At 46.2% G+C, this 14,314-nt stretch overlaps 1 protein-coding gene across 1 annotated transcript; it reads left to right on the top strand.

The window, feature by feature from the left end:
- The first annotated feature begins 11,121 nt into the window (after positions 1 to 11,121).
- Positions 11,122 to 12,066, top strand: LOC125638963 (olfactory receptor 5J3-like). Its single transcript, XM_048855285.2, has one exon. It carries the CDS (start codon positions 11,122 to 11,124, stop codon positions 12,064 to 12,066), a length of 945 nt encoding a protein of 314 aa, XP_048711242.1.
- Positions 12,067 to 14,314: the final 2,248 nt, after the last annotated feature.

A 14,314-nucleotide genomic window follows, 5' to 3' on the forward strand; every position in this document is an offset into this window, starting at 1 on the left:
CATGTCCCTAGGAGAGAAGAGCTGATTCCCTGAGGCTCCTCCTGTATCTCAGGGTCTCCCTAGAAAGGAGCCAGTAATTTTTCTCAGAGGCCCATGTCCTGCACCTCACAGGGGTTTTAGCCTCTCAGTCCCCAGCCAGGCCTGGTGCTCACTGTTAGTGCTCAATGGAACCGTGCAGAGCTCTGGCTGACAGTCCCAGCTCCTTCCCTCTGCCCCCGCCCCTTCCCCGCCACCGCTACCCCGGATGGCGGAAGGGTCCCAACATTGCACTGCGCTGACGGCTCTGGGAAAGTGTGGCCGGCTGGGGTGGGGTGGGGAGAGAGAGAGAGAGAGATGGTCAGGTAGGGACCTCCCCACGCCACCTACACCAGCTCCAGGGCTCAGGACCTCCATGGGGTTGGACAGGGAAAGCTGCCCCACTTCCCGAAACCAGTGTTGCCCTGCACAGACGGGGTTGTAACTGGGAAAGTGTCTGCGGGGAGTGGACACCTTGGCCTGTGTGGGACGAACACCCCCACTTTAGGGTGCCAGAAGTGCCTCCTATTCGGGGTGATGGATTCTCTGGGACAAGACCCCCCTGTATGGGTGGGGATGGAACAAGGGGTAGGACAGACTCAGGGGCAGCTCAGCTGGGGGATTTTTGTACCTCAGCTCTGCCCTGGAGGTGCTGCTGGATGACCCTGATGGTAGCTTGTTCAGGGGACACATCCTCCTCCTCCCCCTTGTTGTTGGCACCCAGTGCCGAGAGGCTGAACAACAGCTTGAGTTGGTTCATTACCCAGTGTGCTACACCCAATAATCACAACGGGGTGGAGAAGCAGAAAAGTTTATTTGCAGCTGCAAAAAGGTACAGGGAGAATAAAATCTCAAATCCTGCACACAGAGCAGGAAGTTACACAGGCTTTTATACATCCTTTTTCCCAGCATACTTATACAATAGCAAGCTGCCCCAAGTATCCATATAGCCAGCCAATCCAGTTCCCAGCTAGTTCCCTGATTCTCTGTATCATTTGTTAACCTATACATAAAGCTGCTTTATTCAGCATTGTTCTTCCATATCTGCCCTGTTTGGCCTTGCTTAGTTTCAGGCAGTCTGACTCTGCAACATACTGTTGCAGATTCTCAGCATAACTGCTGCGAGTGCCTCCAGGCAGGAGCGGGGGCCAAGGACACCTGGGCCTAGTGCGAGGGGGCTTCATTGACACTCGTGGTCTTCCATCCCCTCGAGTTACCTAGTGGCCATGCCCCAGTGTGCCCAACACCCTCCTCCTCCAGCTGGGCACTGGGGGTCTCTGCACCAGGGAGGGAAGGAGAAAGTATAATCCCTGCTGCTGCTTGGGGGATGCAGTGGAGAGAGAAGGCTTCAAGTTCCCCCCTCCTCTGCAAGAAAGCGCCCCAACCTGCCCCTCCCAAAGACGCCCTGAGCCCCAGCAGCCACAGGGCCCCATGGCAGTCAGGCCCCTCCAACATCATGGGGGAGGCTGGAGCTCCCCCGACTCCGCCCATCATCCCCTGCCGCAGGGCATGGCTGGGCCACTCCCACTGGTGTCAGTTGGGCTCCCGTGGCTCAGTCCTGGTGCCTTGGCGAGCCAAAGGGCACAGGGTGGTACTAGTCTCCAAAGGCCCTGTCCTCCCCCTGTCCCCTGGTCTCCCCTCACCCACAAACAGACCTCTGGGTCCCTCCTACATAGCATCACCCTGGGCCACCTCCATTTGGGACCAGAAGGGGCCTCAGGGCATGCTAAGGGAGCTGGTGTCTTCCTCCTCCTCCAGAAAGCCAGGGAGCTCCTCCTCCTCGCCTGGCCACTGGCCTCTTCCCCGCCCGCGGGGACAGAGGGGCCGCTCTCCTCCTGGGAAAGCCGGCCGCTGCTCCCTACCGGCTCCGGAGCCACCAGCCCAGCCTTCCTCCTCAGCATCCGCCTCAGCCGCTGCATCCTGGGACTGAGTGGGGAGCAGCCATGAGTCTGGGTTCAAGGCAGCCTCTCATTAATGTGCCTGCCTGTTCCTCCATCCACCTCCCCTCCGCTGAGACAATTTCTCCTCACCACACACCCCACCCCAGGGCATGGGGGCTGCCGTCCACACCCACTGGCAGCAGCTCACAGCACAGGCTGCTCCCAACGTTCCCCCTCAGCCCTGGGGCCCTGTGACACCAGGGGAGTCTCGTCCTTTAAGAGCAGTGGGGCTATCTGTTTGTTTGGACAAGCAGCTTCCTCCCTCCCTCCAGGCCCCGCTCCCTCCCCAGCCAGGGAAAGAGCAGCACCCGGACAGTCCCCCGGGAAAGTTCACAAGGTGCCAATGCTGGGAGGGAGGAGTCGCCCTCAGTTCCCACTGATTTCACTGATTGCGGTTGTGGGTGTTCAGCACCTGGCAGGTTCTGCCGTCCCCGAAGACTCTCGACGTGGGGAACAGTCTCCTTCAAGGGAAGGGCTGGGAGCCCTCTTGCTGGCCCATTCCCACCACACTGGGGATGGCTCTGGAGAACTCCACTCACTTGCTCTAGATGGGATGGAGCTGGGTGGCAGATGCTCACCGATGCTTAGTCTCTTGCCCTCCTCCTCAATCTCCTACACCCAGGTGGGCTGGAAAGGGTGCTGCCCAATGCCCTGCCAGCAGAGCAGGGGGTAGAAGCCAGGAGATCAAAGTGGCTGTGCAAACAAGATGATGTTTTATTGTCAGGGGATGGATAAACCCAGGCTAGCAGCCGGGGTTCAAAACAATGACCTACGGCCAGCAGCACACCTCCCATCTCTAGGTCTCCTCATACCTCAAGCACATTCCTGAAGCGTGATGACCCAAGGGCTGTAGGGGAGTGTCCCCAGCCCCAGTGAGGGAAACAGAGGCCTGGGCAGGAGAAGCCACTGCCTCAGAGTCGCACTGGGAGTCAGGGATAGAGCCGGGGAGGGAGCCCAGGAGTCCTTTGTCCAGGCTCCCACACTAACCACTAGAGGAACACTCCCTCCCAGAGCTGGAAAGTGCCAGCAGGACGCGATTCCCAGTCTCCCTGGCTCTGAGTGTGACCTGCTGTAGTGACAGAGGCAGGGGGTTGGGAGTCTGGACTCCTGGTTTTCATTGGTGATTTTCCTCTATTCCCAGACTCCCTGGCCCTGAGTCTGACTGGTGGAGGAGGTGGAATCTTCATCCTTAGAGATTTGTATGACACAGCTTGATAAAAAAAAAATTAATCTATTTAAAATTAAATTTGTGATTAACAACCTTTGTTAAGGGTGAAATTTATGACAATCTCTTGAATAATGTAAAAGGAAGAGAAAATGTAACATGAAGTGGAACATGTTCACTGCCAACTTTTTAAGACATTCACACCACTGTCGTGATAGCTAGGTCCCTGGAAGCAAAGTTAGCTGAAATGCTAACCCACTTTGGACAGCTGTAGCTTCTTTGAAAGGTGCAGAAAATATTTTCTTCATTTCAGTTTATTCGAATAGTTCAGTTCAATTGACAAGTTTATTGAAATTCAAGAAAGCCATTGGGAGTTCAAAAAACCAGGCGAACTTGTTTTTCTCCCTCAATCCATGGATAAAAAGCTAGGTGTGAGGGGATGGACCTACGGGTTCATAAATCTAGAAACACATGGAGACCAGAACGTATCATTTCAGTTCACTAACCACCCTTCAAATTTCCTTTGTGTAAAAAATCAGTTAGTTTTAAATGCAAAACATTTTTGACACAACTCTTTTCTTATGCTTCTCTTTCTAGCTCTAGCATGACCTTGGTGTGTGACCAAAGAGAGGTCACTTCTTTTCTCTTTCCCTCTGTATCATGGAGATGGAGAAAATTCTCTAAGTCCTAGCAGACAAGAGATTTAAGCATGTCAGGTGTGTTAAGGCCTTGTGCTCAAAAGGACAATGAGTGATTGTTGTTTGGGGCAAGAATACCGATGGATTTGCTACTTGTCCCCCATCCAAAGCTAATAACACATCTCTCAGAGTAACAGCCGTGTTAGTCTGTATTCGCAAAAAGAAAAGGAGGACTTGTGGCACCTTAGAGACTAACCAATTTATTTGAGCATGAGCTTTCGTGAGCTACAGCTCACTTCATCCGATGAAGTGAGCTGTAGCTCATGAAAGCTCATGCTCAAATAAATTGGTTAGTCTCTAAGGTGCCACAAACACATCTCTGTGGTTGCAATCATGAGTTAGAAATTCTCAGTGCCCCTCTTTGTCTCCCACAGCCTTCAGGTGTCCCTTGGATTATGGAGGCTTGGATGCTAACAGGGCTGGAATTTGTTACTGGCTCCCTCGGTGTTTCTAGCCAATGAGGGTCTTAGTCTGGCCTCAGAGGCCCACACCCCCAGACACTAAAGATCAGGGTGGAATGATTTAATTCAAATGTTTTTATTTGTATTTTTGAGTTATTTTTCTAATGAAAGATCATCCGATGAAGTGAGCTGTAGCTCATGAAAGCTCATGCTCAAATAAATTGGTTAGTCTCTAAGGTGCCACAAACACATCTCTGTGGTTGCAATCATGAGTTAGAAATTCTCAGTGCCCCTCTTTGTCTCCCACAGCCTTCAGGTGTCCCTTGGATTATGGAGGCTTGGATGCTAACAGGGCTGGAATTTGTTACTGGCTCCCTCGGTGTTTCTAGCCAATGAGGGTCTTAGTCTGGCCTCAGAGGCCCACACCCCCAGACACTAAAGATCAGGGTGGAATGATTTAATTCAAATGTTTTTATTTGTATTTTTGAGTTATTTTTCTAATGAAAGATTGATTCTTATGAAATTCTTAGTGGTGGCAGATGACAGTATAAGGAGCAATGATCTCAGGTTGCAGTGTGGAAGGCTTTGGTTGGATATTAGGGAAAAAAATCACTAGGAGGGTAGAGAAGCACTGGAATGGGTTACCTAGGGAGGTGGTGGAATCTCCATCCTTAGAAATTTTTAAAGCTTTTCTTGACAAAGCCCTGGCTGGGATGATTAAGTTAGGGTTGGTCCTGCTTTGAGCAGGGGGGTGGACTAGAAGACCTCCTGAGGTCTGTTCCAGCCCCAGTCTTCTATGATTCTATGAATAGGTAACCCATAAAAACATGTTGACTTGTTGGTTTTGCAGGATACATAAAAACAGAAAAGTTGATTGAAACATTTTTTTTTTCATTTCGAACAAACTGAGGTCAAGAAGTATCTCTCATTAGTGCATTGAACTGATTATTCCTGGTCATAAACGTCCTTCCAGATTTTAGAAGCCGTAGCTCATATCTCCTTCCGATTAGCGTTTATTCATACATTACAAGAGGAAAAGAAACCTTCATCCTTTTTCAACTCCCAATCAGTTTCTTAAATTAGAATGAAGTAGCTGCATCAACTAAAATGAAGAAAATATTCTTTCTGCACCTGCAGAAGAGACTGTTGCTGCCAAAATCTGGCTGAGTATTTCAACAACTTCTGGGCTCTCTTTCATCCGCTATGAAATTTCACACACTTAACACCACATTAAGCCCAATTGCTTGTAATTCAGTAAAAGGCACCTTACAGAATGACACCCAGTTGTGAGATGAGGACACCACGAAACAAAGAATCCACCTCTCCCCTGGGTAATTTGTTCCAGTGGCTAGTCTCCCTCACTGTCAAAAATGTGTGCCTTACGTCTCATTTGAATTTCTCTGGCTTTAGCTGACAGCCATTGGTTCTTGTTGGGCCTTTCTTGGCTAGAGTGAATTAGCCCTGCCCCGTGAAATCTGATCTCTCTGTCCTGCTGGGATCCCCACAGCCAGGAGAACCCAGGAGGGGCCTCCTAGCTCTTTGTCTGCCAGGCTGGGGACAGGACTGTCTGTGGGGATATCAGATGGACCTCCAGAGGCATGCAGAAGCAAGGACACTGCAGCAGCCTGGCGTTGGGCTCAGGGCATTGGCCTTGGCAGCTTCTGCTCCAGCCATGTCTCTGGGTGCCTGGGCTTAGGGCTTCTGACCCCCGTGGCTGCAGCCAGGTTTGGGGCACTGAGCTCAGGACTTTCATGCCCCCCGGCTTCATTCCTGCTGGTGCTCTCGGTGCCTGGTCTCAGGGCTTCTGCCTGGCATCTGCAGCTGGGGCTCAGGGCTTCCCTTGCTGTTCCTTCTGGGGCTCAGGTGTCCATTTTTCTGGATGCCCCCAAATTGGCCAAGGCCCTTGCATTAATCTGCCAGGGCAGTAGTAGGTAGGAGCCCCCTCCTGAGGTGCTCCCAGCAACAGGGACCCCCCTCCATATCTGGGAAACTCCTCTAGCTTCAGAAAGGCTGGTGGCTGCTTCCCTCAGAGCCCAGGTCTGACAGCAGCACAGAAGTGACCCCCCTACAACAATGCTGTGACCCCGCTACAACAACCACTGAACTCCCCTATTCCCCCATTTTGGTCGGGACCCTCACAGTGACAATACCATGAAATGTCAGATGGAAACATCTGAAATGGAGACATTGGTCAATTTCAAGGCCAGAGGGTTTTTAATTAGTCAAAGTGAGCCATGAATTTGGTAGGGACCTGGCTGTTATGGAGGCCCTAGCAGGTTTGCTCTCCCAGTTCTCCTGAAAGGCCATTGAGAAAGCCTGCTGCCTGGGAAATTTCCCAGAATAAGCTACCAGGAGTGGGGGGAAATGAAGGAAACCAACCAAAGCCTGAGCTAGGATGGAAAGCATTGATCCAAGCAGTGTTTGTAGGGGAAGGTAGAGGGGAAGGTAGAGTAGGCTGTGCCAATGTCATGCAGAACACCACAGATACACACAAAACTTTGGAGGGGGGAGGAAGAGCTCAGTGGTTTCAATGCCTGCTCAACCCAGGGTTGTGAGTTCAATCCTTGAGGGGGCCATTTGGGATTTGGGGCAAAAACTGGGGATTGGTCCTGCTTTGAGCAGGGGGTTGGACTAGATGACCTCCTGAGGTCCCTTCCAACCCTGGTATTCTATGATTCTGTGATTGCAGAGCATATTATCCAGGACAGAAAATGATTTGGCCATAACTTACAAAGTCCTCAGTGTTGAAAGTACCATTGATCCAGAAAACAACGGGGTGGAAAGAGGGGACGGAGAGTTGCAGTAACCAGCCTGGACTTCCAGTGTCTGGCCAAGCGCATCCCCCCTTCAGGGTTTTCACTGATATCTTCTCCAAACTGGTCCTCCTGATACAATCTGAGGTCACATCCTGGCCTTCAGGGATACTGGCAGAATCTTCACTGTTCCCAGCTGCAGCATCACCCTAGTTATCCTGCCTGATAAGGATCCCGCCAGGGCTCAGCTCGATGTCATGTGTCATGACAGGCTCTTTGCTGAGGGCCCTTGACAGCCCCCAATCTAGATCTGAATCAGATGGGTGTGTGCAGGTGCATTTCCTGACTTTTTACTGGAGTTCTGGGCCCTCTGATGCTGCTGCTTCAAATGTTTCCTTCTCTCTCAGTGCTGAATAGCAGAATGCTCCATGCCTTTGGCTGTGTGACATACAGATGTCTAGTCCCATTGCTCTGAAAGAAACTGTATTCACAGCTATAATCCTGGCAGATATTGATTAAAACCTTGCTGTGCTCCTCTAAGTGTATTTGTGATTGGACGTGCTCCTTGCTAGGGTGGATTTTCAGATTTATGGACTGCATAAAACAGAGGGAAAGATAAAGAGAAGCATCAGCATGTCCAGGGACATGAAGAACATTTGAAGACCATATATTGGTGTCTAACTACCTCCTGCTGCCAGGAGACATAACTGGTATTTTAATGACACTCCCCACCCTCACTTGTGCCTGACCTGAGATTCAGAGCTCTGAGGAATTCTGTCCCCTCATGTCAGCAGAACAAATAAACCCTGCCTCCAATTACCCGTTACACAGTCCATTTGAGTTCAAGAAAGAGAGAGCTCTCTCTTGCAACAAGTTTTAACATTATGGGGCAAAGACTAAGGTGAGTGGTCTATTTTTCTTTCCATTCTAATACTCGGGGAAAGCTCCAAAATCCATTCAGTTGACCAAGAGAAAAGATTGTTTTTCTAGACTGAAAATGCTGATGTTTTTGACCTCAAAATGTTGTCTTCATTTTCTCTCACAAAATAACTTGCAGTCAAATGGGACCAACTGCCTAAACTATTCTGAATGCTGCATCAGTGTTTGGGAATATCAGGATAGATCATCATCTGGTGTCAGTTGTCACGGATACATCAGCATCAGCAGAGCTATGGTGATTTATACCAACCAAGTATCTGGCCCATTGTGCTTTAATGAGTTAAATGATTCCATACACTGTGCAAATGCAAATGAATATAGTATGTTTAAAATTACCCCTTGGTTTCAAAGAATCTTGTTTAAGGGAGGGTTTTTTTTTTCTTCTAAAAATGTGTTTCATTTATTTGAATATCAAACATTTTTATTTAAGATTTCCCAGAGTGGGTTTAGTGCTGGTGAAATATTCCCAGTCGACAGCCCTAGACATAGAAGATTGTGAATAAAGATGGTACAGTGTGGAATGGGCAGCACTGGCTTCCGCAATGCACCATTCTCTGCCCCCATGGAAGGGCTCATGGGCTCCAGGTGGATACACACTGATAATGAGATGAAATATCTCTTGTATAGTTCAGAGTTTCTTCTTAGCATGCAGTGGAAGAAGAAACAGGCACATCTGGACCCACCTAGCTTCTAACGGAACCACCTTTCTTAATGCTGTTTGATCTGCACTTCCTACTACCAAAGTGTCTCATTGTGCCCCTCTAGGTGGAGATCAGTGGGTATTCTCTATGAAGCTGCCTTATGTCTCTGCTAAAGAAATTACTTCTGAGAAGGACAGTCTGGTCCTTCTATTGTCTTCACTCACTCAAGGGAAATTATAGAGATTTGTAGCTGTAGGTTGTACAGGATGACAAGATACTGCATGTGACCATGGGGGAGAGCAAGAGAGATGTTTTACTTAGTAATCAACAGGGTCATTTCCTCTTGAGGTGGAAGCTTTTCCAAACTCACTTGCTGCCTCTGATTCCCCACTACAGAACTCCAGTTTTAGGCTGTGCAATAAGATAGAGCAGGCATGAGTGTCTCATCCATAGTTTTAATTCAGCTCCCAATGCTTAACTTTGCTGTTCATTCATATCTCCTCAGTTAATATACAGTGGAGCATTGTGAATATAACTTATTCATTTCAACAAGAATGCTGTTTCCTGAATTTTATCACTGTTTATTCCAAGTTTGTTGTTTTAATTGACTTGTTCTAAATAGCAGGGCTCCTAACTCTTTTTTAATTCTGGAAAGGCGCTAGCGTGCTAATATGAGGCTTAAATCTACCACTCCATGCACATCCTTGCCATAGATCAGGTGGCTGTGGTGATGTCTGGACTTTTATTTTCATGATAAGAAAGTTATATTTGCAATTGCAAACTTTGCATTGTTTGCAGTTGGCATTTCAAAAACACTGACTTGGAAAATATATTGGCAATTGTCAATCGCTTCTGAGCAAGCAAACTTTTGAAATTCCAAAATGCAAACCTCTTTTTATTTAATGACAGGTTTCAGAGTAACAGCCGTGTCAGTCTGTATTCGCAAAAAGAAAAGGAGTACTTGTGGCACCTTAGAGACTAACCAATTTATTTGAGCATGAGCTTTCGTGAGCTACAGCCGATGAAGTGAGCTGTAGCTCACGAAAGCTCATGCTCAAATAAATTGGTTAGTCTCTAAGGTGCCACAAGTACTCCTTTTCTTTTTATTTAAGTTATTCTTCTGCTTTGCCATTGTCTTTCAGTTCAGTTTCTCCAAATATCCACAGTATTAGTGTCATTCACTCAGAAATTAGATTTTTTTTTACTAACAACTTTGGCTCTTTCTACCTTAAAATGATTCGTTAACTACTTTATTTTCTGTCCCACATTTCATCATAGTTAAGAGGGAAGACAGCATATGAATGTGTTCTGGACATTGCTTTGTTATAACAAGGTAAGAGTTGATGATGTTTTCAGATCAGTTCTGAAACCTGGAAATGATAAAGGATATAACAATACATTAAAATTACATTTTGTGGAAAACACATATTATTTTTCAGAGGTCTGTTTAATCTATTTTTTTTTCTCTTTGATGTTTTCTTTTGGTTTCCTCTTATGAGGAAATGGGATTCGTCCATACAGGACAATTGAAAAGTGTGTGTGTGTGCGCATTTTAATTTTTCACATTGATAAGGTAAAGAATTCTGTAAATCTAGTACCAAAATAGACACATCAGTAGGAAATAGGTCTTCAAGACGAGTGTGACGTTATGATTCCATTTCCATATGGAAACTTTGATTCCTATCTTTGTTGTTTTTTTGTCTCATGGAGAAATGCAAGAACTTTGTTACTGGTGACCTTGTTCATACCCATAGCTGGGCAAATCTGAAAAAAAAATAGGAGCTGAAATTAAAAGCTTAAGATCCTCATGCTCCTATTCTCCTTTATAGGCCAGTCTTTCTGGTTCGACTACATCCCCCAGTTGCTCCTTTTCAAAACCAAAACACTTCAGATTTCAGCCAAAATATACCAGTGCCAAAACACTTCAGATATGGGGTTTTGCTCCTGAAAGCTCAAAAATTTCCATGGGGGTAGGTGGGAATTTTGACCAGCTCTACATAGTAGGCCTCTACTAACAGTGAGGTTAATTAACCCTTGGAATGATTTACCAAGGGTCATGGTGGATACTTCATGGACAATTTTTAAATCAAGATTGGATGATTTATTTAAAAGATATGGTCTAGTTGACAATGAAAAATATTGAAAAAAAAATTGACCTGTGTTATACAAGAAATCAGATGAGATGGGGGTTTTCAACTAGTTGTCTGCGAACACCTTGGGATCCACAAACTATATCTAAGTGGTCCTCAAAAGGTTGTTGTTACCATAGAACACTGGTCTTTGACCTGTGGCCCGTGGATTCCTAGGGGTCCACAGATTATGTCTTAGATTTGTATCTCAATTCAGAATTTTTGATTGGTCTGCAAATGAAAAAAAAAAAACCACTGGACTAGATCATCAAAATGGTTCCTTTGGGCTTTGGAATCTATGACTAAATTAAATTTCCATTTAGGCATCTCTTAACAGATAACACGAGTCTCCACTGTACATCAGATTTATTTTTGTGGTACTCATTGCTACTATCCCCTCCCCTGCCTCTTCTTTGGCACAGACAACAGTGACAGGAGAAATGGCTCCTGGGAACTGCACCACAGTGACTGGCTTCATTTTTCGAGGAATAACAGACAATTCAAAGCTGCAAAACATTGTCTTTGTGTTCTTCTTCGCCGTTTATTTCTGCACCCTGGCGGGGAACGTTGGGATGATTCTGCTGATTAGGGTTGACTCCCAACTCCACAGCTCCATGTACTTTTTCCTCAGCCATTTGTCACTCTTAGATGTAGTCTACTCCTCTGTGATTGCCCCCAAGGCGATGGTCAGTTCCCTGGTGAAGAGTAAAGACATTTCTTTCCCTGGGTGTGTGGTTCAGTTTTTCCTTTTCTCCTTCTGTGCAAACAATGAGCTTTGCCTCCTGGCTGTGATGGCCTATGATCGCTTCATGGCCATCTGCAAGCCATTGCTTTATAATGTCATCATGTCCAAGAGAGTCTGCTTCCAGCTGGTAGCTGGCTCTTACCTGTGCGCCTGTGTCAATGCCACTGTGCATACATGTACTGTATTCAGTCTGTCCTTCGGCCACTCCAACGTCCTCGATCATTTCTTCTGCGATATTCGTCCACTCCAAGAAATCTCCTGCTCTGACTTTCACATCAATAAGCTAGTGCATTTCACCTTTGCAGCCATAGAAACGATAGGCACCATTCTCATCATCCTCATCTCCTACATTTACATCATCTTTGCCATCCTGAGGATCCGCTCCACTGCAGGAAGGCACAAAGCCTTCTCCACCTGCGCCTCCCACCTGACTGCCGTTTCCATCTTATATGGGACCCTGATCTTTACATATTTAAGACCCTCATCTGGCAGCTCAGTGGACTGGGAGAAAATGGTGGCTGTGTTCTATACCCTTGTGATCCCCATGCTGAACCCCCTGATCTACAGCCTGAGGAACAAGGAGGTGAAGGACGCCCTGAGGAGGACAATATGCCAGAAAATTATTTCTCACTGCATGTAAATGTGGGGACTGGTTTTTACTGATCAGTACTGGAGTGCAAATATGAGGTAGTTCTCACTCATTAAGTCAATGTCTAGAAATTTCTGTCATCATGGGATTTACAGGAGAAAAGAAGAAGGAAATGGAACTTGGCAGCTTTCTTCATTATCTGTCTCATTTCCCTTGAAAAACAGTATCCAGTAACAGTGTGACAGCTTCTCCTTTATGCATTGATATGTAATTTCTGCAATATAGGCACCTCCCCCTGTTTGTCCCACTGCCTTTTGAACTGTATTGGTTAATTCAGCAGATGATATGAAGAGGAGATACTCGGACTGTAACTCTTTTTTTGTTAGGTTTCAGAGTAGCAGCCGTGTTAGTCTGTATTCGCAAAAAGAAGAGGAGTACTGGTGTCACCTTAGAGACTAACCAATTTATTTGAACATAAGCTTTCATGAGCTACAGCTCACTTCATCGAATGCATCCGATGAAGTGAGCTGTAGCTCACGAAAGCTCATGCTCAAATAAATTGGTTAGTCTCTAAGGTGACACCAGTACTCCTCTTCTTTTTGTTTTTTTTTTGTTGCCACTGCTATTATCTCAGTTCCCACAGCCAGCATGTAAAATCACTCTACAATTAAATAAAGTGAGGTGTACATGGAGAGATGTTTTTATAGGTAGATAGTCGGACAGATGGTTATGTTCGAGGACAGACAGGTAGACACTGGACAGACAGATGTTTTTATATGGGGATAGATAGACAGATAGATGGCTATGTACGGGGACAGGTAGACAGAAACACGTTGTTATACACACACATGAGAAAGGAAGGATGGTCCAGAGGTTATCACACTAGCTTAAGACTTGAGTGGTCTGAGTTGAAATTCCTCTTCCACTGTAGACTTCCTTTGTGACCGTGAGCAAATCACTTAGGGTCAGATTTTTTAAAGGGTTTTCAGTTCCTAACTCCCACTGACATAAATGGGATTTAGGTGCCTAAATACCTTTAAAAATCCTGGGTTTAGTCTCCCTTTGCCTCTCTTTGTCACTTGTAATATGGAGGTAAGCAAGACACAAGAAGTAATTATTCCGCTGTACTTCGCGCTGATTAAGCTTCAACTGGAGTATTGCGTCCAGTTCTGGGAGCCACTTTTCAGGAAAGATGTGGACAAATTGGAAAAAAATCCAGAGAAGAGCAGGAAAATTGAGTAAAGGGCTAGAAAACATGACCTATGAGGGAAGATTGAAAGAATTGGGTTTGTTTAATCAGGAAAAGAAAAGACTGACAGGGGACATGATTACATTTTTCAAGTACCTAACAGGCAGTCACAAGGAGGAGGGAGAAAAATTGTTCTCCTTAACCTCTGATGATAGGACAAGAAGCAATGGGCTTAAATTGCAGCAAGGGAGGTTTAAGTTGGACATTAGGAAAAACTACCTAATTAGCAGGGTGGTTAGGCTCTGGAATAAAGTGTCTAGGGAGGTTGTGGAATCTCAATCATTGGAGATTTTTAAGACCAGATTAGTAAAACACCTGTCAGGGATGGTCTAGATGGTGCTTGGCCCTGCCATGAGTTCAGGGCAGAGGACTTGATGAGCTCTCGAAGTTCCATCCAGTCGTTTGTTTCTATGATTTTCCTACCTGGTGGAGGTGCTGTGAGAATAAATCCATTAAAGGCTGTGAGAAGCTCCAACACAGAGAGGGGCCTAAAACGGATTTGCACGAGAGGCTAAAGTAGCTGCATGAGTATCCTCTAGCACACCGACATTTCAGAAGCGAGTCGTGATTTTCCATGAGTCAATTTCTGGCCTCCCGCTTTGAGACACCTCAAAGGAACCTGATTTTCACACACTCTCAACAGCCTTTTCAAAGCATCTCAACGTGGGCGTCTGTCATGGTGACAACCCACATCACCAGTTCATTTTTAAAACACTACAAGTAAACCTTGTGTTCTCTTCTTCCTCTTTGTTGCTCTGCTGTACTGAATCTTGTGTGATATGGAGATTGTAAGCTCTCTGAGGCAGGGATCTGATTTTTTTTGAAGCCCCACGCACATTGCTGGCTGTGTAAAAATAAATAAATAATACTAATAATACTAATAATAATTAATAACAGTTTGATGATAAAGGATAGGTAATCCATCATGTAATCCTCTGACTGTAGTGTCCCGGAGTAAGGTAATATTCCTTTAAACAGTCTGTAGACTCTCTAGTGGTGCTCACAGTGTTCTGTGTTTTAGAAGCTGCCAGGGCAGAAATGTTTGGGATA

Source organism: Caretta caretta, chromosome 6 (assembly GCF_965140235.1).
Source record: "Caretta caretta isolate rCarCar2 chromosome 6, rCarCar1.hap1, whole genome shotgun sequence".
Taxonomy (NCBI): domain Eukaryota; kingdom Metazoa; phylum Chordata; order Testudines; family Cheloniidae; genus Caretta; species Caretta caretta.

What these genes read in the sequence shown, in the direction of transcription:
- LOC125638963 (XM_048855285.2), top strand. Translation starts at nt 11,122, where the DNA reads ATGGCTCCTGGGAACTGCACCACAGTGACTGGCTTCATTTTTCGAGGA.